The 23002-nt window shown below is 35.7% G+C and overlaps 1 protein-coding gene across 1 annotated transcript in view; it reads left to right on the top strand.

The window, feature by feature from the left end:
- AQR (aquarius intron-binding spliceosomal factor) overlaps positions 1 to 23002 on the top strand; it is an 83696-nt gene that overhangs the window by 39315 nt on the left and 21379 nt on the right. Inside the window, exons 17-25 of the mRNA XM_008702276.2 lie at positions 2653 to 2831; positions 5874 to 6041; positions 7641 to 7810; positions 11593 to 11834; positions 13199 to 13345; positions 14132 to 14201; positions 16648 to 16758; positions 19244 to 19353; positions 22004 to 22139. Of these exons, the coding sequence (XP_008700498.1) occupies positions 2653 to 2831; positions 5874 to 6041; positions 7641 to 7810; positions 11593 to 11834; positions 13199 to 13345; positions 14132 to 14201; positions 16648 to 16758; positions 19244 to 19353; positions 22004 to 22139 (1333 nt within the window). The remainder of the gene's footprint in view (positions 1 to 2652; positions 2832 to 5873; positions 6042 to 7640; positions 7811 to 11592; positions 11835 to 13198; positions 13346 to 14131; positions 14202 to 16647; positions 16759 to 19243; positions 19354 to 22003; positions 22140 to 23002) is intronic.

Genomic DNA, 23002 nt, shown 5'->3' with positions numbered 1-23002 from the left:
TGAGGAGCATTGCTGAGCATCACAGAGACGTTGCAAAGTCTCCCCTGGTCCTCCATCCATAGATTACCTTGAAGAAACTAAACCGTCAGGATTTACTTTGGGGGCCAGTTGAGCAGGTCTTTTCATTTGAGGAAGTCTTATGCTTAAACTCAGCTCCCCACTTGCTAGCTCATGTCTGGGATTCTGTTAGCTAAGAAAAGACTTGCATTCTAGTTATCGTAGGCAGCTCTGCATTATGAGATCTGCGAAGGTCCATTTTGATTTTTAGACATGACTAATATAAGATAAATGTCCTTCATTCACTATTTCATTCTACGTATGAAATTGATGAGGGTAAGTTATATATAATGACTATAAACTAGTAACATTAATTCTATAAAATGAATTTTTATTACATTCTGGTCACACCATGCTTACACATACACTTATACTGCATTCTGTATGAAAAGCATAACAGTTTTTGAATGTGAACGGATTCAGGTATCTTCCAGGCTTCTCTCCTGACTAATTACAAAGAGCTACGTGGACACTATGATTATGATCTATTTTTTTCACTTCCACGTTTTATTTCATACACAGTTCTATTTTTTAATTGGTTATTATGTGACAAGTTATTCTGGGTGAGACTATAAAACACAACATAATAACCAGTTGAGTCAGTAGGCAGGCTAGCACTGTGAGGTTTGTGTACTTGCTGGCTGATCATCCCTGCCCACAGCTTTGCTGGAATTAGTGCCCATTGTCGGCACCCCGGGGGTGTACTTGATCAGAAAGCTTCCTTTCAGTTTACGGTTACCTTGGGTTTACATGCTCAGATTCTGGACCTAATTTTGGCCATTTTGCAAACTAGGGATTATTAACTAGCAATTTATCAAATAGAATTCACTTATATTTTACTTAAATGCCAATAAAGCAAAAATACTTAATTGTTCTTATGGTCTATTAGTAAAGGACATTTTTTCAAATTATACTATTTTCTGCTAAGGGAAAGAAAATGTCACTTTTGGAAGTTAACTTACGATAATAAATTTTTCTAGATTTTCATTCCTAATTGCCCATTATTGAAGGCTTTTAAAAAGGATGAGATCTAAAAAGAGGCCAGGCTTCTTCCTGTTTCTTATGTGCTGAAGGTGGAGAAGTAGGGGCATAAATTTTACTCAGCACTTGATACTAATGATCATGTATTCAGGCTGCTGAAACCGCCGAGCAACATAAGGGAGAGGGTACTTATGAGAGGCAGAAATCTTTCCTTTTTAATCCTTCATGTTGCAGGTAGATTTTATAAGGGAGGAAAAAAGAGTTGGGAAGAATAGGTCAGTGGTTGCCTGGGGTAGTAACAGGACTGACTGTAGTCAGATGAGAGGGATCTCTTATCCACAGGATGGAAATGTTCTCAAATTTGATTGTGGTGATGGATGCACAACTCTGCAGATTTACTAGACATTATTGAATTGTGCATTTACAGTGAATGAATTTTATGGTATGTAATCTATATGTAGTAAAATTGTAGGAAATGGAGGAGGTGATAGTTATTAAAAAGGGTTTAGACACAAGGCAATATCTTTTAGAAATTCCCTGTCCTAAGCAAGTCACTGGATGCAGAACATTTATTTTTAATTACTTTCACTCTTTGATGTTGTGAAGTTCTACAGTTTTTTCTTACAGCACAAAGCCTTTACCTGGGATATAGTTTTTCTTTATCTGTGTAAGCGTGTCGTTTTTGGCAGTACTTCCCAGTTTTGGAGTGCTGCTGCAGTATTTATGTTATAAATTTCCCAGACTTAATGTAAAATCTAAAGCACCAGTTAGATTAACATAAGAAGAAAGAATGATATTTGAATATTAGTAATTCTGATTATTACAACTAGCTTGATTATTTTTTTTAATAGATTTTATTTATTTCTTTGACAGTAAGAGAGGGAACACAAGCAGGGGGAGTGGAAGAAGGAGAAGCAGGCATCCCGCTGAACAGGGAGCCCGATGCGGGGCTTGATCCCCAGGACCCTGGGATCATGACCTGAGCCGAAGGCAGACGCTTAATGACTGAGCCACCCAGGCGCCCCTAGCTTGATTACTTTTACCCCCAATCCATGGCAGTATCTTTTAAATGACTCAAATATTACGCCCTAAAGGAAGCATTTGTATAGATACTATTATTTGTTGGTTTGTTTTTAATTTTTAAAATTCTACCTTGTTCTAAAACAGCTTGTAGAAATACCTAAATACATAAAATGTAAACAGTTGAGACTATCTTGATGAAGAGAGGAAAAGGGTAAGAATTATTATAATAATCTAGATTATAATAAAAATAGTAATATTTTATATTTTTATATTTTATAATTATTATTATAATAGATTATTCTTTGGCAAAATGCCTCCACTCTTACGAATGTAGAGTTAAATTTTTTTCTGTGTATGTGGGATACTCCTCTCTACTTCCTTTTCTTCATTGGACCATATTTGCCTATTCATCCTATTGAATGTATTCCCTATATATCGGGACTTAATTTTTTTTTTAAAGTTTAGAAATAAGAGTTATTAATGTCAGGGCTTAGTAACTAAGTTTGTGTTCCTCCTTACTAATTTTACTTGACAAAAATTGGGGAAAAGTCATTTTTTGTTGGAGTAATCATGCACTTCTTTGGTTTTCAGGCAATCTGAGTATGGTGGTGTAGTGTTTGGTGGTTGGGCACGAATGGCCCAGCCTATTGTAGCTTTCACTGTAGTTGAGGTTGCCAAGCCCAACATAGGTGAAAACTGGCCAACCCGAGTTCGTGCGGATGTTACCATCAATCTGAATGTCAGAGATCACATCAAAGATGAATGGGAAGGTAATTTTCTATTTCAAAAAATAAAGTTACATTTTTGCTTTTTTAGTTTATAGACTTAGAAAATTGATGAAGCACTTTTACTAAGCATTACTCTCCTAAACATTTATGAAATTTTATCTTTAAAAGTTGTCTTTATAATTATTAGTAGTAAAAATATCAAGAATCATACAAGAACTTATATTGAATGTATTAATACTTTAGGAAAAAACAAAATAGCATGCAAATGACAGTATTTTGAAAATTGGAGTTTGCAAAGCTGAAAGTAGAGCTCTTTAAATCCCAAATTTAGTAAGATAATATTTATGAATTTGTAGGACCAATATAAAGAGAATCAAAGTATTACTGTTCACTCAAGAAAGGGGGAAACCCACGTATAACTTGCACACATGCAGAGCTAGTAAGGAAAATTGGCATTTTTAAGAGATAAAAAGCCACCAAAGTGAAGAGACTAGGGATGCATACAGTTGCTGGAATATAAAGATACAAAATCAAAATTAGACAAACTCAAAAGGAATTTGAAGGGGATATGGTAAAACAACTCAGAAAGAAATAATAATATTTTAACAATTTGTACCAAAGGAGGAAGTTAGATGAAGAATTAGTGATATTAAGTGTATTCAAGGATAAATAATAGATGCAGGGAAATTAGAGCAGTTATTTCCCCTATTCTTTCCTAGGCAAGATTTTAGGGACAGGAGTTCTGTGTCACAAGGAATTTTATTTAGAGGCAGATATGTTCAGAGTTACTAAGCCAAGTAGAGACTGAAAGCATTGATAACACCTGTGCCAGAAATGACGCATGACCTAATTTTTAAGTGGCACTTTTATATTTTTCTCCCAGCTGTCTGTGAGAGCTCTTGCTTGCTCTTCTGTTGTGAGAAACAGTAGCTGGGAGATTTTATCTTCTTCCACCTTCTTGGCATGCCAGAGGGAAAGGGATAGTCCCTTAATGGATCAGTTTTCAGAAAATATTACTCCTAATATAGCTGTTTATAGCCATAGGGACTATATGGTATGTTTATCTAGTAATTCTGAAGGAATCCAGCAGCAAAGCTGGCCACATGTTTAACAAATGGCCACTGTAGTGGTTGTAGTTTGTGACTGATTGTTTTTGTGATTCCTATATCCTTCAAAGAGTTCCAATCTAATCTAGTGTGTTACACGTCTAGAATACTGTATATTTTTATTGTTGCTAAATCTTAAGAAAGACATTAAGTTGCTGGAAAAGGTTTTATACTTGCTACCTTTGGCTTTTAAGAAGGTATTAAAATAAATACTGTTTTACACAGTTACCTAAACTCCTTTTCGTCATTACTTCGGAGACTTTTATCAGAAGGACATTAAACAGTCTTTTTCCCCCCTTTCGTTCTTTTAACGATTCTCTGATAGAATGAGAAATGTAGTGGATAAATTTTTGATGGGCAGGAGAGAGTACAGTAGGGTCTTGTGGAACAGGTGATTCATAGGATAGGGCATGGTGGGGAGAGGAATGTTTTCTGGGAGGCCAAAGCCAAAATCACTCCCTGTGTTGATCACAAATGGAGTAACTAATTAGAAAACGGAGGCAAAAAATGAGAGGGAGGTTCTGTAAGTAGTAATGAATATTGTCCTGTAGAAATTTGTCCTGTAGTTTTGAAGAGTTTAAGCTAAATACATAAAACATTCTTCTTATTCCTTCAAAAAGGTAATGAAGTTCAGGCCATATCTTCTCCATTACCCCATTTAAAATTAAGGAAACTGAATTAACGACACAGAAATACTGGATTCTGCTCCGGAAGGCACAGCCAGGATGGAGTGGATACATAATGGTTTAAAGGAGAAAGGTAGTTGAGCTATTACATAAGGGTTTTTTTAAATGTAGATCTGAGATGCCCCACAGGGAGATGATCTGCCTTAGTAGGGAACAGGCAGTCATCCCTCAGTGATGCCAAAAAGTGACACTGGTCGGTACTAAATCTCAGGGCCACCCCTTTCACTCGAAGACTTAGACGTTGTAATGAGTTGTGCAGATCAGAGTCCGAAAGGCAGCACAACTCAGTAGAACAGTTCCTCTTAGTTCTCGTTGCTTCTCCTGCTTCTAATTTGTTGGGAAATAAACAATAAAGTAATTATTATGAATCAGAGCAGTTATTACTAGCACATTTAAACCCCACTCCATATTAAAACAAACCAGAATGGTCTCAGTACTGTTAGCCACACACTGACATTGCTGATTTGATTTAGTTGTGTATCTTATTACCAAGGTTATGAGCAAGCAGACTGTTTGTTTGCATTTATGTCCTACAGTGGCTAACAAAACGAATCAGGAAAGCGATGAAGATGAAGTGGTTTGACATCACATGGATATGTGGTCTAAATTTCTGTCCCTTGTCTTCTGTATCTCTACTTTTAATAGAGCTGGGGATCCAGTCGAGTCCAGTATTTGGTCTAATGACTGAGAAGCTATGGACTTGGGCACATGTTTCCTATTTCTTGACATTTACTTATAAAAATTTTTATTTGCCAAATGAAACTATATATATTCAACCATGTTCTCAATATGGTATCTGTAAACAATGCTTTTGTGCCTTGATGAATTATTCTTGAGTTGACCTCTTTCAGGGAATGCAGTTAGACTGTTGTTGGAATGACAGTGATGGATAGTTTACACTGATGTTAGAAACCTGCTGAATATGATACAGATGGATTATATGCCAACCATATTTTTGGTTACTTATTAAGAATGCTAAAAATAAGAATGATGATGAGCACCCAATTTTGGAGCTGTAACATGACTTGGAGGGCTTATTCAATAGTGTATTCATGGCATAAAAGTTTCTAATTTTAATATAAAGAGAAATTTTCATTTTAATTATTCCTGTCAAACATTGAATTTTAAAGATTATAGGAAAACCCGTAATTATATTACAATGCAAATATAACCACTGATCACCTCTGGTACTTTAAATGTTTCTTATCTCTCTTAAGAGGATGAGAATTTGCCAACAAAAGACTAAAAGCAATAACATTCTAATAAGTGAAAATGTCTTTATGTTTTACCAGGTCTTCGTAAGCATGATGTATGTTTTTTAATTACTGTACGGCCCACAAAGCCTTACGGTACTAAGTTTGACCGGAGGAGACCTTTTATTGAGCAGATTGGCCTGGTTTATGTCAGAGGCTGTGAAATCCAGGGCATGCTGGATGATAAAGGGCGTGTCATTGAAGACGGTATGGCGATCTGTAATTTTGAAAGAGTGTGTGTACATAATAAGTTTCTGTGCCTTTTTTTCTTTTTGTGTCTTAGGTAATATTTTTTAGTTACTTTACGTACTAAATCAACACAAAGGATTATATGTAAAATATGTGTAAGGTACCTACCACCCACTTTTAGAAATAAATAATATGGTTTCTAAACTTTTTGTTAGATATTGGAAAGGACAGGAGCTTTTGAAATTACCTTTATTTAAAACTTTCCTTTTATAATACTTTACAGCATTGCTTTTTTAAAACCTCTAAACACATATTTGCCTAATTCTTCCTTCTTTAGTTTTATTGATTTGATTCATTGTAGCAGTGGCTCTCAGTTGGGAATAGCACTACCCTGCATTTTGAAATGTATCATGGTATTTATCTTGTTATGTGCTCAGGATAGTAGTAGGGGATGGTGAGCTATTGGCATTTGATGGATGGGGGCTAGGGATGCTAAACATCTAAACAGAGCTGCCTTGGGGCACCTGGGTGGCTCAGTTAAGTGTCCAACTCTTGATTACCGCTCAGGTCATGATCTCAGGGTCGTGAGATCAAGCCCCGCTTTGGGCTCTGTGCCAAGCTTGGAGCCTGCTTAAGATTCTCTCTCTCCCTCTCTGTCTGCCTCTCCCCCATCCCCCTCTCACGTGCACACACATGCCCCCACTCTCTCTCTTTCTCTCTCAAAAAGAAAAAGTTTAAACAGAGCTGCCTTGTAGAAGGAATTGTCATACCTAACATGCAGACATTACCCCATTTAGAAATACTGCCATATAAGATTAGTCAGTTCTTTGAGTTCTTAGGGTTATCATTGACTTTTCTTTGAAATTCTTTCGTATGTTGTCCTGACTTTTTTGTTATACTTACTGTTAAATTATAATTGCATTATATCCAGTGCTTATTTTCCAATTTGTTTGCCAAACTTCTCTCAGAACTTGAATTAGCTTCTACTACCTGTGATTTTAAGATTGCACCATTGCTAAAAGGGCTGAAACTAAACTGATCTTATCGCTGGAATAAAAGAAAATAGGAAAGGTGGAATAAACATAAGGCCACATATTGGGACCAGTTAGGCAGCTAAGACAAAAGTAAGGAGAAGAGGCAAAGGGGCAAGAAAAAGCCTCTGAGCTATCAGCTATTAGTATATGAAATTTCCTTTTACACTGGTGATAATTAGGAATGGAATGTGGAAGGATGAAGAGAGTGATCGGTTGAATGCTTACTCTAGGTAAGGCTGTAGCAGGCGCTATAAGTAACTGACAGAAGTAACGCTGTTTGACTTCGAGGCTCTTACTTTGGTTGAGAACATATACAGGTAATTGCAGTCCATGGCACTGCATCATAAACATCACATCACAAACATTTTTCGGGGAAAGAAATGGTAAGAATTTAGGGAAAGAAGAAAATATTTTCAGCTTCTAGGCATTTGAGATGGATGAGTGGAAAACATTCTGCTCAGGGGGAGGACTGGGGTTCAGTGTGGACAGTTTACTCATCATTTCTAGAAAAGGAATACTGCCGACTGACTTTGATACTTGAAAAGTATATATTTCACTTACCGCACTTTTTCAAAATGTCTAGGACCTGAGCCAAGACCCAATCTTAGAGGAGAGTCAAGGACATTTAGAGTGTTCTTGGATCCAAACCAGTATCAACAAGATATGACAAATACTATACAAAATGGAGCAGAAGATGTGTATGAAACTTTCAATATCATAATGAGGAGGAAACCAAAGGAAAATAACTTTAAGGTAATTTTTAGGCTATATAACTGAAAACACTGTGTCCCAATTGAGTAACTTCTAGAACACAAATCCGTGGATACTAGGTAAAAGAATGTTTTATTAAGGAAATGATCCCTGCTTTTATTCTGCTTGTAAACAATTCTTTTATATTCTTAACATGTAGACTTAAATATAAAAACTTAAGATTTACTTACTAAATCTATTTTGTCTTTAGATGAGTTTAGAAACTTACAATATAAATTAATCCAGGTCAGCCTCTTCCCTTGCTTTTTGTATATTAGATGCCCAGGATAGCCAGTATAAGGTAAAGGAAACGGCTTGTTTATTTGTTTACTGGGAGTTCTTTTTTAAATCAAAAGTAAGTGCACTTCCAAATCACTTTATGAATACAGATGTGAAACCCCGTGGCTCTGAATTACTTTATGATATAACGTGTTTTACTCATTAGCAGGAAAAGGGAGGTTTGGGGGCTAGAGAATTTTACTTTTATAATTTAATGGAGATAAGGGGTTTTGACAAAAGATTTTTTAATTATTTGAAACTACTATATTATAAAATGTAAGCATTGAATGGTTTTAGCATTTGATAACACTACCTTCTGCACAAGTACCTTTCTTTTTTCTCTCCCCTAAAACATAGTGCTTCTTATGCATTATCAGTTTATTACCTTTTTTTTCCTGTTCTTGTGATTAAAAAAAAACGACTTCACATATAAAGGAATTTATTCCGCATTTTGCCCTATTGTAAAAGACAAAACAACAGAAGTACTCTTGATTCTTTTTGTCTCACGCTGCGCATCTAGTCCATCAATCAGTCTGGTTAGCTCACCACCTCCACTGACACCTCGTCCGAGTCACCTTCATCTCTCACTTCCCTGCTTCCATTCTTTTTTTTTTTTTTTTCTTAAGATTTTATTTATTTATATGACAGAGAGACAGCCAGCGAGAGAGGGAACACAAGCAGGGGGATTGGGAGAGGAAGAAGCAGGCTCCCAGCGGAGGAGCCCGATGTGGGACTCGATCCCAGGACTCTGGGATCGCGCCCTGAGCTGAAGGCAGACGCTTAACGACTGAGCCACCCAGGCGCCCCTCCCTGCTTCCATTCTTGACGGCTCCTCCCCTTCTGCTATTCTCTACATAGCGACTGAATATAAATTATGCCTCGGTACCCTGTTCATCACTCTTTAATGGTTTCCTATCACAGGAGAAAATTATTACCATAGTCAAGAGGCTCCTTCATTATCTGTCCTCCGGCCACCCCTCCCAGCATCATTTTCTAACACCATTCCCTGATTCACTCCATGCCAGATGTCCTGACCTTTCCGCTGTTCTTTAAGGATCCAAGCCTTTACGTATTGCATGGTGCACTGGGTGTTATACACAACTAATGAATCATCGAGCCTTACATCGGAAACCGGGGATGTACTGTATGGTGACTAACATAATATAATAAAAAATCATTAAAAAAAAAAAAAAAAAAGGATCCAAGCCTTTGTCCGTGGTCTTCCCTATACCAGCACAGTCTTCCTCCCAGGTATTTACGTGGTTCGCTCCCTCACTGCAGGTGGGCAACTCTGCTTAGATGTTACCTCCTGAGAGAAGCTTTTTTCTAGAAACTTCACCTAAAGGAGCATCTCCCCTTCTCCTCATTCTTAATCCGATTATCTTTATTTCTCCTCACAGCCTTTTTTATATCTGATGACTCTATATTTGTTATTTATCTGACTTCACCATTAGAATACAGGTCTGTGAAGGCAGGGTCTCATTTGTTTGTCTCTGTTTTGTTTCTCAGTAATGATTGAATCTCAGTCACTTTCCTAAAAACGAAGAAAGTTCCTTCCTTATGTTCATTCATTTGACCATTTTATTTAATGCCCAACCGTGTGTCTGGCATTGTGCTAAGTTGTATGGAGCCAATAAAGATGAGTAAGACACAGCTAATATTTTTAGGGAATTTAGACTACTAATAAGGCAGTTAAAAATATAAACAAATAATTACCATGAAATGTTAGTAAGTGCCAAAAGTCATAAGAAGGATGCAGATAAAAGTGTCATGGAAGGGGCGCCTGACTGGCTCAGTTGAAAGAGCATGCGACTCTTGATCTCAGGGTCGTGAGTTCGAGCCCCATGCTGGGTGTAGAGATTACTAAAAAAATAAATAAATAAACTTTAAAAAACAACAACAACAACAAAAGTGTCATGGGAGGTCAAAAGAGGCATTCAGATTCTGATCCAAGAAACAGGGGCAGTGATTAAGTCTCCTGTGTTTGGGAAAGGACAGACGTCCTTTTGGTGTCGTCAGTGCTTTGTTACATACCTGGGCAGCATCCCTTATTTCCTTCTCTCTTCCCCAGTTCGTACAGCCTGTTCTGACGTGGCTATTCCATTGCCCAACTAGTTGCACTAAATCGCTTCCTCTGCCCTAGCCCTGTTCTCCTCCTGGTCAGCCACCTGTTTTTCATATGCCTCCACTGATCATTTCAGTCAGCTTCTCAAAACATTTCTGTGACTTTCCATTAATGATGAAATAAACCAAGGCTCCTTCACAGATCCTTTGCTTTGAGCTAAATTGAAATGCCACTTTCCTCCATGAAACCATTCCTAAGGTCAAAAGTCTCCCCTGCATGCGTCTCTCGCCTACTTGGACCTGTGTTCCCGTTGTATTTTGTAATATTCTGTATTATTGACCACATTCTGCTGTTTTGTGTCATTGCTTACAGACATATTTCATCTCCCTACTAAAATTCTTTCTTAGCGAGTAGAGCTCTTGTCTTACTCTCATTATGTGAACATACTCATTTATCTGTCCATCCAGTGATTTACCCCTCTCAGGGTCAAACTTCCCAGATCCCTACTCTCGTGGAAGTGATATTCTAGTGGGGGTTAGACAGATGATAACAGGTAACTAAGTACTTGAATAAGAGAATTTCAGGTAGTGATTAGTGCAAAAAAATAAGGTCATGTGATAAGAGTGTGATTAACATACCCTATCCTGTTACTCGGTTGTCCTGTTGTCGTGTATAGCGTTTATGACATAAAAATGGCTGGCTTTGCTATTTTAGTCTCTGTAATTAATAGCCTAGCCTTCTGATTTCCATATATGGGATAGAGCACTTTGTCAAAGTAATTATTAGAAAGTCTGAAAGTTTGCCTTGACTTTTGGTAATTTTGACAATGTATGTTAATAACTATAATGACTTTTTATTATAGAATGTTTCATTTTGAAATGTATTTGACATTTCACTTTTTTCTTTCTATTTTTTATTTATTTCTAATTTTATTTCTCCTAACAGTGTTAATTTTAATATTTTTAAATTATGTTTCACAACTGAGGCCTGTATTAATAGGCTTCTGGTTGTGTGTCATCTTAGCTTTGAGGAACTATGGAATATAAAGAAGAAAAGACTCCAGGAATTTCTAAGAGGAAGCATCCTCTTTAAGGGTTTGTTCTATAATATTTTTTTGTTGTTTTGTAGTCCTGATCGGATTTTCATTCTACCCAACGGGAGTCAAGTGATGAACTCATTTAAAATGACATTCTGTCTAAATGAACTCCTAACGGATAAACTGTCCTTGCTAAGTTTGGTCTTTTGTTTAACTCAGTGTATGGTATCAGCTGAAAATATAGCTGTTGATTCAGTCTAGCCAAGCACCTGTCAGCAGAAAATAGCTTCTTGCCCTGAAACACTCGGGAATTCTGGATTAGTGCAGCCAGCTCTGCATTCCACTGAAGTGCAAATGTTTGAGATGGCTTTTTGACACAACCCTTTTCTGTCCTTTCACTGACAGGCTGTGCTGGAGACCATTCGGAACCTGATGAATACTGATTGCGTGGTACCTGACTGGCTGCACGACATCATTTTAGGTTACGGGGATCCAAGTAGTGCACATTATTCAAAAATGCCCAATCAGATTGCCACTCTTGATTTCAATGATACGTTTCTCTCCATTGAGCATTTAAAGACCAGCTTTCCTGGTCATAATGTTAAAGTAACTGTGGATGACCCAGCTCTGCAGATACCCCCTTTCAGGTAAAGTCGGAACTGGATATGCTCCTTTCAAGCTTTCTGTAGCCAGTGTGAGATAGGCCATAGGACTGTAGCTAAAGTTTGGAATATCTTGGTTTTGTTTGGACAGTCTTTCCCTTCACCATATAATGACTGGGATAAATTTATTTTATTTGTCTCTATTTCTTAGTACAGAAAACGATTTTAAGACCATAATAGAAGTAGCCTCACGTCTAATAAAGGATCAGTAAACGCTTGTTGTCTGAAGAGCATTATATACACATATTTTAGCATTTGACTGAAGAAATATGTCTTTGTCTATTATGTATAATCTGGTATATTTCCTAATTAATGGACATAGTCATGGGATGTTGAACTTTCTTTTGTTTTCAGGAAAAAAATCCTATTTTTCTCTTTACTTGCTTTCACAAAACTTAAATAGTCACAATATAGTTATAGTTCATGTTAAAGGAACTCTGGTTTTAATTTTCAGTAGAAACGGAACAAAGTACCTAGAGCAGCAACTCATCACTCTTCCCTGAATTCTGTTACATGGAAAAAGTACACATAGAGAATCCTTTTTTTTTTTTTTAGTTTAATTTTAATGTATTCATTGACTCCCCCAGGTACTAGGGGGAGTCACCTCCTGAGGTGTCCCTGACCCCAGGCTAAGAACTTCTGCCTTAGGGCTCCTGGGTGACTCAGTCGGCTAAGCGACTGCCTTCAGCTCAGCCCATGATCTCCAGGTCCTGGGATCAGCCCGCATTGGGCTCCCTGCTCAACGGGGAGTCTGCTTCTCCCTCTTCCTCTGTCCTTCCCCTCCACCGCCCTGCTTGTGCTCTCTCTCAAATAAATAAATAAAACCTTACAAAAAAAAATAATTTCTGCATTAAAGGCTTGATATTCCAAGGGTGTCAAAACAGGGCTTCAGCCTGTCTCTCTAGCCTTATTTTCTCTATTGTATCCATTCTGGCAAAACTGTCCACTTGTACTTGAACCTGTAGTCTTCTTCTCAGAATATCTTCCCTCCCATGTTTAAGTTCTTTAAAACTCATCTTTGATGCCATCTCTCCCATGAAGCCTTTTCCGATTTAAGGAGGGACAATGTGTAAATCACTTTACAGTTCATGGATATAAGTATAGAAATGCTACTTGGGTCTTTGATTCTCCCTTAATCAGTTGATTTTTTCTAATCTGAACACCATCAACACACCTTTTAGTGCTTTTAAGTCTACTCTTTTCAGAATGTATGTATAGATAGTGACTTCCTTCAAGCCATATATGTTTCTTTCTGATCTGGTTATACTCCATACAATGTCATGCACAAGGTAGGTGCTTGGTAAATGTTGTTAATGGTAAAAATGTGAACAAAGGTTTTGGTCTTGTAGGATAACTTTTCCAGTAAGGAGTGGAAAAGGGAAGAAAAGGAAAGATGCAGATGGTGAAGATGAAGATACTGAAGAAGCAAAAACCTTAATTGTTGAGCCTCATGTCATTCCTAATAGGGGTCCTTATCCTTACAACCAACCCAAACGGTAATTTTACTGTATGTGTTAATTGAAATAATGAATAATGGTTTGTTATTTTGGATTAATAATAGTTTAAATTTTACTGACCCTTTACAAACCCCAGGAAACTTCTGTTTCTGGACCCTCTTTCCTTGTGTTCTGTCAGACAGCTGAATAGCTCAGACATTTTTGGCCATTCTGTAGTCCTATTTCCAAAAGAAACATTTTGAAGTACTATGAGAAATAAATATTAAAGGGCTACCTTAATTTGAGCACAGCACTCTTCCTTCATGACCATGTGCTATCTGTATCAGTTACCTTCATGCATGGGCGCCATGACTATATAAGTGGCATTATATTTGGTATTAGAATAGGAACTGGAACTTTGACATTCTAAGTGAAATGCAGGATGTGTATTGAAAAATAACTGTAGTCTTTTCTTTCCTTAAGATTCATTCAGTTTTAGCTGGTCAGTAGGGGGTGGAGGTGAAGGAAATCATTCAGAAGAGATTGGTTCAGTCATGTAAGATATAAAAGTACTAGAGATTTGCCTTCCAACATTGTTCGTATAGTTAACAATACTGTACTATGCAGCAGAGGGTGATCTCGTGGTTTTTTGGTTTTTGTTTTACCGCATATACTCCCATGCACACTCACACCCACCCAAAGGGCTGGTGGGGGGGAAGAAGTATTTAGGGGAACAAGGGTGTATACAGAGGACACATTTAGACCTCTGGTCATTGTTGTCTAAATTTTTACTAACTGTTGTTCATCTGTGTTTTTAACCAACTTTTTATTTATTCTTATTTGCAGTAATACAATTCAGTTCACTCACACACAGATAGAGGCTATCCGTGCTGGAATGCAGCCTGGGCTAACGATGGTAAGCAAATTATTGTTACACGTGTTTTTACATGGATTCAGACAAGAAGTAGGCCTCAGATGTTTAGAGTATTTTTGAAGCACAAAAACCCAACTGGATTTGAGCATTTGTAAGTCATTGTGGCATTGTTTGCATGTGGAGAGTTTGCTTACTGCTCATTTCAGTATTCATAAATAAAGTTTTATTGGAACATAGCTATGCCTATTTGGTTATAAATTGCCCCTGCCCAGTTTTGTGCTGGAACAGCAGAGTTAAAATACTTGCAGTAGAGATTCTATGGCCTGCAAAGCCTGAAATGTTTACTTGCTGGCCTTTTACAGATAAAGCCTGCTGAATTTGATTTACAAATGTGTTTAGTTTCCAAATATTTAGAAACTTTCCTGTTAATCTTCCACTTACTAATTTCTGGTCTGAGTCCTTTATGGTCAAAGAAAATACTTCGTGTGATTTCAATTTTTTATTTTTTTAATTTGCTCAAGTTTGTTTTGTGGTCCAGGATGTGCTCTGTTTTGGTGAATATTTCGACACACTTAAAAAGAGTGTTTATTGTTTTGGGGTGGAGTGTCCTGTATAGGTCAGATTCATTTGGTTCAGTATTTCTCTGTCCTTGCTCATATTCCATCTACTATTTCTGTTGATTAAAGAGGAGTATTAAAGTGTCCAGCTACAATAACATATCCATCTGTTTCTCCTTTCATTACTTTCAGTTTTTGCTTCATGTTTTTTAAAGCTTTATGGATAGATATATACACATTTAAGGTTATGTCTTCTTGATGAATTGATGGATTTATTATTATGTAATGCCTTTTTTCATCGCTGGTAATTTTTTTTGTTCTGAAACATACTTTGATATTAATAAGGCTACTGCAGTATTGTTTTGATTAGTGTTTGCATGGTATGTCTTTTCCCATTAGTTTATTTTCTAACCTACCGATTAATGTTTGAAGCGAACTTCTTGTAAACAGCATCTAGTTGGGCTACGTTATTTTCTTTGTTATTACAGTCTCTGTCTTTTAATTGGTGTGTTTAGACCATTTACATTAAAAGCAATTGATATGTTTGGATTTAGGCATACCATTTTATTGTTTATTTTATGTTTGTTCTCTTTGTTCTCTTTGTTTTGTGTTCCTGTTTCTCTTTTTTTGTTTTTACCTTCTTTTGGGTTATTTACATAGATTTTAGTGTTTTCATTTTAATTTATCTGTTGTGTTCTTTTATATCTCATATATATTTTTTTCTTAGTGGCTGCTCTAGAGAATTACAGTATAGATACTTAATTTTTCACAGTCTACTTGAATCACTATTTTGTCTCTTAAGTTGAATAAAGGATCCTTACCTTCATGTAGGTCCCTTTCCCTTTTATGTTGTAGTTATGGATATTACATCTATATACTTTGGAAATACTGTCAGACAGTGTTAGAAAGTCCAACTTTTTTTTAATTAATAAATTATTTGAGAGAGGGAGAGTATGCGTGTGCACACAAACAGGGGGAGGGGCAGAGGGAGAATTTCAAGCAGACTCTGCGCTGAGTGAGGAGCTGACACGGGGCTCGATTTCACAATCCTGAGATCATGTTCTGAGCTGCAATCAGAAGTTAGACGCTCAACCGACTGAACCACCCAGGCACCCCAGAAAGTCAAACATTTTAAAGAACTCTAGAGGAGAAGAACCTACGTGAATTTGCCATTTATCTTTCATTCCTGATATTTTAAGTCTGCTCTGGTATCACTTCCTTTCTGTCTGAAGGACTCTTTTACCACTTTTAAGAGTAGGTCTGCTAGCAGTGAAATATCTTTGTTTTTCTTCATGGGAGAGTGTCTCTAAATCATCTTCATTCTTTAAAGATTTTCACTGGACATAGAATTCTATGGCATTCTTTCCTTTCAGCACTTCTAAAATGTTATTCTACTTCTAGCTTCTATGGTTTCTGAGGGAAACCCGCAGTCACTTGAAACATCCTTTTGTTACATGTAATGTATCATTTTTTCTGGTTGCTATTAAGAATTTTTCTTTAGTTTTCAGCTATTTAATTATGATGTGTCTGGGCTTGGATTTCTTTGGGATAATTCTGTTTGGAGTTTGCTGAGCTTCCTAAGTCTGTAGATTTAAGTCTTTTGCCAGATTTTAGAAATTTTCAGCCATTATTTCCTCATATATTTTTTCTATACCATAAACTTTTTCCTCTTGTTCTAAGACCTCAGTAACATAAATGTTAGACCTTTTAGATTCATAATGCTCTGTTTATTCATTTGTTTTCAATCTTTTCTTTCTGCTAATTTTTTAGGTTCGGTGATTTCTGTTGCTCTATATTCAGATTCACTGACTATCTTGTCCATTCCGTTATTGAACTCATCCAGCAATTTTTAAAATTTATCTGTGTTAGAATGTCCATTTTCTAACAATGTGATTACTTAGTAGTTTGATATGTGTTCATCTCCTTTTTAGGTTGTGGGTCCACCAGGTACTGGAAAAACAGACGTTGCAGTCCAAATCATATCCAACATCTACCATAATTTCCCAGAGCAGAGGACTCTGATTGTTACTCATTCTAATCAGGTAAGAGTGTGTGTGTGTGTGTATACACATGTGCACACACATATATAGGATGGATGGTAGGGGAGATAAAGGAGTGGGGAATGAATGAAAGAAACAACAGTGGAGATTTCTGCTTATATGATAACCTGATCATAGGTACGATAGAATACTGGAAGGCTGATGAGTATAGTGTTTGCTGTTGAGTCACTCTTGGATTGTTACTGGTCATGACTGGACTATATTATGAAAATATAAAACAATCTTTTATTTCTAATGGAGAGGGTCAAAATGTGGGAAAGCTAAGAAGAATACTGGATGTATGGTAAATATTTGGATTAAATTACATTGCTCCCCACCTCCCACCATCTTCCATGCTAAGCTAAACCTTTTACTTTGGGATTGAAAGCATTACCATTACTGGTAACATTATTCATCCTTCAGTAGAACGAATATTACCAAAAGACTAAGGCTCAAATGTATTAATACTGGATTAAGTTGTATGTCCTTATGAAGTCTACATATGAGTATGTATTACATGGATTTTATGCTGTAGATTCAATACATAAGGCATTTATAAACTAAGTAATAAAAACAAACTTTTTTCACATAACATCTGAAAAATTATCTTTACATCTATGTGTGTGCTATGGTAGTTCTTCTAAAGCTGTCAACTATCATAGAAATGAGTAAGACAACTAACATTCAGTAGCTCTTTTGTAAAACGTGACAGGCAGCTCTCAGAACATCATGAAACTTGCAGGATAGTCTAACCTCCGAAGGTACTTACGTTCTCTCACTAATGATTTCAGTTGGCCATTTCTTTGAAAGAGTTGATCTACAAAGAAGCACTGGCTTTTTAGAATGCAAAATGTCACTTAATTCTGTTATTTGTCAACTTTTAATCTACAGGTTTTTAAGATTAATGCTATCCAGTTCATTCACTTTTTTTTGTATCTTTGAAGTTTGTAAGCAATGGTGGCTTACAACCATTTTGCAAGGGAAAAGGTTGACTGAGGCTTTATCTTAATAAAAGATACAAATTATATAAAGGCCTTTTTTTCTTCTATTTAGTAAAATTTAATCTGTAATAATGTTACCTATTTCCAGATTCTTAAGATGAATAAAGAGTAATTCATCTTTTGTTGTTTTAACATAGTATTTTTAGTAAGTTTTGTCATAACTTGATAATGACTTTCCGTAGGATCTTCTACTTATGATTGACTTGCATAGTATAATTACAGAGAAGGTTGTTTTGCAAATATGACCGAAGACTTCGTTGTTTGCTAATGAATGATCCTCGATAATCATACCATCCTCAGTGATGTCTATTAAATTGTTGATTGGTTGCTTTGTACAGTTGTTTCATTTGTCAGATCTTCGTTTGCATACTTAACTGCAAACAATTCTTCAGTATTACTTTAATTCATAATGAAGTCTTGCAGTTTTTTCTGAGAGTTCAGTGTGGGAGTATTTTTTGTTCCCTAAATCTTTGTGGTTCCTGAGTGTGGATAGTGAGTAATGCCACGTAGTCTGATCCATTGGATCCCAGGTTGTGGATGGAGAGCATCAAGTTTGGATAGTGGGGAATTTTTTTCTGAAAATTTGTGTTAATTTCTTCAGTATCTGAGCTCTAATTGCTAGAATTTTGATAGCAAAGGATATCTGTTTTTACATTATATAACCTGGATATTTATAAGACTGGATGTTGTCTTCATGGGTGGGGTTAGATTGATTGTAGTTAAGAGAGATGTTTGGCTGATTTTTAAATGATGTCTTTAAAATTAGCATTATGTTTCCGCACTATGAAACTTTTGCCTTTCTACAAAACACTGTAACTGCAGATTTTAGGTAATTAATACTAGGATTTAAGGGAACCCTAAATATGAGCATTTCATAGGTAGAAAGGAGTGACTTCTAGATGGCCTCCATCAGAATAGTTTGCAATGAATAAGTGCTCTGCTCATTGTTGTATATAGAGAACTCTAGACCTTTGGCCTAAGATTTGAATGATGCGCTTTATCTTTCCAGTGTTTGGTCTTCTTGTTATATTCCACCTACACACTCACTGCCTGAGAGTCCTCCAACCACAAAAATGTTTCAGTTTTCTGCAACCCATGGATATTCGATTGAGTGAAATCTTGGTGTGTTTATTAATTATTTTAGTAACTCTTACTATTTGGGGAAAACAGAAACTGATCTAAAGCCTTTCTTTTTTTCATAAATTAGAAGCAAATATTTAATGATTAGATGATTTTTATGGTTTTCAGTTATTCAGTTGGCCAAATATATGTAGGCAACAATATCAGAAATCAAGAAAAACACTGTTTTGTTTAAATTGTAAATGACCTAACGTAAGACTTGTTTCTTTCTGTGTTTTGAAGTTGATTCTTATCTGACTGGACAATGCTCATTCTTTTCTGTCCTTCTAAATGTTAGTTTTCCTTACTTTTAAAGGAGCTGCTGGTTCATTAAAATTCATCCTTATCCTTTTTGTTTTATTCTCCAGGCCCTGAACCAGTTGTTTGAGAAGATCATGGCTTTAGACATTGATGAGCGCCACCTGCTGCGTCTTGGTCATGGGGAAGAAGAGCTGGAGACAGAGAAAGATTTCAGCAGGTGGGCAAACGGGGATGAGTCTTGAAATGACATACAAAACAATTTTTAACCTTCTTTTTCTTTATTAAAAAAACACCAAGAGACAAGTGTCATGAATAATATAACTTGATTCTGAAAGGTTCTAGCATAACCTACTTGGAGTTCACCTAAAAGTCTGGTCATAATCTCCCTCAACTCCAGTTCTGTGTGTTTATGCCACTTTTTTCTAAAGAATACAGTTATTTCAGTAAAGAGAGTTATCTTGTTCATCTTTTTAAAATTACAAATTGCCATTTGTTCTCTACTTATTGAGGTAATTTTTAATGTTGCCAACTCAAACTGTATTAGCTTACCTGATTTTCTTTCCACATTTCATCCAGACATTTAACTTGTGTATATTTTAGGTATCGATTAAGAAGTTGGTTCATTTAATGAAACACGATTGAAGATTAATGACAGTATAAGCTTTGGGGTTAGAAGTCTTATGACAGTTAGTTAATTGCTGTTTAGCTGGACTTTATATTTAACATTACATGAAATAAAGTGATTAACATTTTACAAATCAGATTTCTTCTGCTGTTAGTATTTTAGGTTTTCTCTTCAAACTTTCATTGTAATAGTTCATATATTTATATTTAAATACATTTTTAAAGCATGATTTCAGATAATCATCATAAAAGACAGCTGCACATATTTAATACAGCCTTTGGCTATTAAACGTGGCCCTTGACTAAATTGATCATAGACATCAAAAGAGCTGAAGGAGTATTAAATTATTATGTTGCATCTATTTTGAGTTCTTTTATCAGAGAGCTCACCAGACATTTGTTAGCTTCTAAAAAATCATAGGGCAAAGAAAAACACCCATTAAGTTATTTGGGGCTCTGGATTCTTAATTTTGGATTAGCCAGAGATACTTCTCTGAATTCCTGCTGTGAATATTTCCTCATATTCAACTTACAAAAGTGGTCTAGACTCTAAAATTTAATAATCCAGCATTCAGTGAACATAAAGGTGCTGGTGAAATGCTAAATACTGTAATTATAATTACACTGCAGTAGAATTTATAGTTTTTTTTTAAATATTGTAATAGAACAGTAGAACTTTAAAATACCAAGGTAATACCAAGTTTCTGAAGAAAAAAATATTTTTTGCTTTCTGATACATAAGCCAAGCCCCAGGTTCTTAGTAGGTGTGTGCTCATTTGGTTGGACTTACTCTTTCATTTCTCTCCTTTTGTTGTAATTAAAAAGGAAAATAGTATCATTTCATAATAAGAGTAATATCATTTTCCCTAAAGAAAAATTTTCAGACTTTGTGAGATAGTAGAAAGGGAATGGTCATCCATAATTCCACTACTCCAAAACAACTTTTTGTTAGTCTTCTTAATAATCATCTGTAAACATGCTATTATTTATAATTGTATACATTGCTTCTTTAAATTAAGATTTTATTTTTTTAGTATAGTTTTAGATTTACAGAGTAATCGAGTAAATAGTACATAGAGTTCCATTGTATATTACTTTTTAAATTTAACCCTATATCACAAGAATTTTGGTATCTTACAAGCATCTTCAGTTTTTTTCTCATTACCAAAGTGTTGATTACAGAAAAAGTATATTAAGCTCTAGATAACCAAACAGAAAAAGGTTACCTGGTGTAACGTTTATATCCTTCTAAGTTGGAAAATTCTTAAAACATAGACTCTGTTTTATATCCCTTTATTCTCCATCATTCTTGCTGCCTCAAAGGTGAATTTCTGATCTGTGGGGCATTCAAGATTTCTCTCTTTGTCCAGTCCTTAAACATGACAGCAGCAGTGTTTATACTATTTTATTTTTTGTGTAATGTTAAAAGGTTGTTAGAGGAGGCACTTTGTTATTGTGGAAAGAATTCTGATTCACTGCTTTTTTCTTAATTACGTGCCTCTGAGCCAGGTACTCCTCAAATTCCAGTTTTCTTACTCATTCAGCAAATATTTATGAACCTACTAGGTTCAGGTGCCTGGCTACATGCTAGGATAACAAAGAATGATCAAATACATTTTAAAATTACTTCCCGAAGCCTTTAGAACTAATCTACTTCTATGATAGGTTAAACCGGGTCATTCAAAGCAGCCAATCTGTAAACTATGTATTCTTGGTCTGTGATGAGATGAACTAGCACCAGAAGGCACTGTCCTGTTTCCCTCTTTGTGAAGACCTTGTTATTTAAAAAAAAAAAAAAAGAATTAAATGGTGCATTTGGTAATACAGTTCATTTTCCTCCCTCACAGACCACTGACATGTTTGCAGATCAACACTGATCCAAGAGCTACCACTTATATTAAATATAAACAGTGTTTTCTACTGGTATTTTTTTTCTATTTGGCCATTTATAGTTTTTATTATTTTTTTTAAAGATTGATGTATTTATTTGAGAGAGAGATGGGGGGGGCAGAAGAAGAGGGAGAGAGAATCTCAAGCAGACTCTGTGCTGAGCATGAAGCCCAGGGAGGGGCTCGTTTCCATGACCTGAGCTGAAACCAAGAGCCTGATGCTTAACTGACTGTGCCACCCAAGCCACCCCATTACGATTTTCTTATACGATTTTCTTAAACGTTTTGCTGTCAGTTTCCTTAAAAATCTCTTCATTACATAATTTTGCTTTTTTGCCTAATTGAAATTTCTAGATATGGAAGAGTTAATTATGTCCTGGCTCGAAGAATAGAACTTTTAGAAGAAGTCAAAAGATTACAAAAGAGTCTAGGGGTTCCAGGAGATGCTTCATATACTTGTGAAACTGCAGGCTATTTCTTCTTATATCAGGTAAGAAATTAAGAGTTTTTAAATCATATGGTCTTCAGTTGGAAACCGGGATGGGTTCTTGAAATCCTTCTTGAAAGCCTATTTTTTCGTTGAGTAGATTAAAATGTATGCTGTTGCCAAAGCTATATTTGTGAATATTAAATGTTTGTATTTCCTATTATCTTTGATTTTCTTGGCTAAATAGCTTCACTTGATGACTCATTCACTGAAAGGCCAATGTTGCTACTTTTTAAATTTTTTTCTTTTTTCTTTCTTGCTACTGACAAATTTTCTAGTCTCTCTTTGTTTTCATTACTGTAGAAATATAACTAAATATGCTTGCTACCCAGTGGTAACAAAGTACAGTTCTCTAACCTACTTCTATTCATATTAATCAACTAATGAAGAAAAACATACTCTCCTTTCAAATTTCCAAAAATAAATTATGTTTTAGAACTAATTTCAAAGTAGGAATTTAAGTTAAAAATTCTTTTGACTTCAATTTAGAGGTGTGCTTTTGCTTTGGTTAGGGTTAATTTTTTAGGTGTGAAAACCATTGAGTAATAGAAAACTAAATTAAATGAACAAAAGTAAACCTTAATAGTCAGTTAGTTTACAAATAATTTTAAGCAGATTAAGGCATAATCGTATAATGGAGAATTTTATATAACTTTGTTCTCTTTGTACTCATGCTATTTGTATATTTTAAGTCCAAATTGTAACATAGAAATTTTAAAATGTGTATGAAAGAATAGGTGAACGCTTGTAAGTAGATACACAGACCAATTCAATCCATTCAAAATGATCAGATTTCATGGTTTCATGTGACACAGAGAAGATATACAATTATCTTGCAAAGTAGCCTGCATTGGACTCATCACTTT

This window comes from Ursus maritimus, unplaced genomic scaffold, assembly GCF_017311325.1.
Source record: "Ursus maritimus isolate PB19 unplaced genomic scaffold, ASM1731132v1 scaffold_35, whole genome shotgun sequence".
Classification (NCBI taxonomy): Eukaryota; Metazoa; Chordata; class Mammalia; order Carnivora; family Ursidae; genus Ursus; species Ursus maritimus.
The sequence above is the reverse complement of the archived record's forward strand: the minus strand, read 5'-3'. Positions and strand labels throughout refer to the sequence as shown.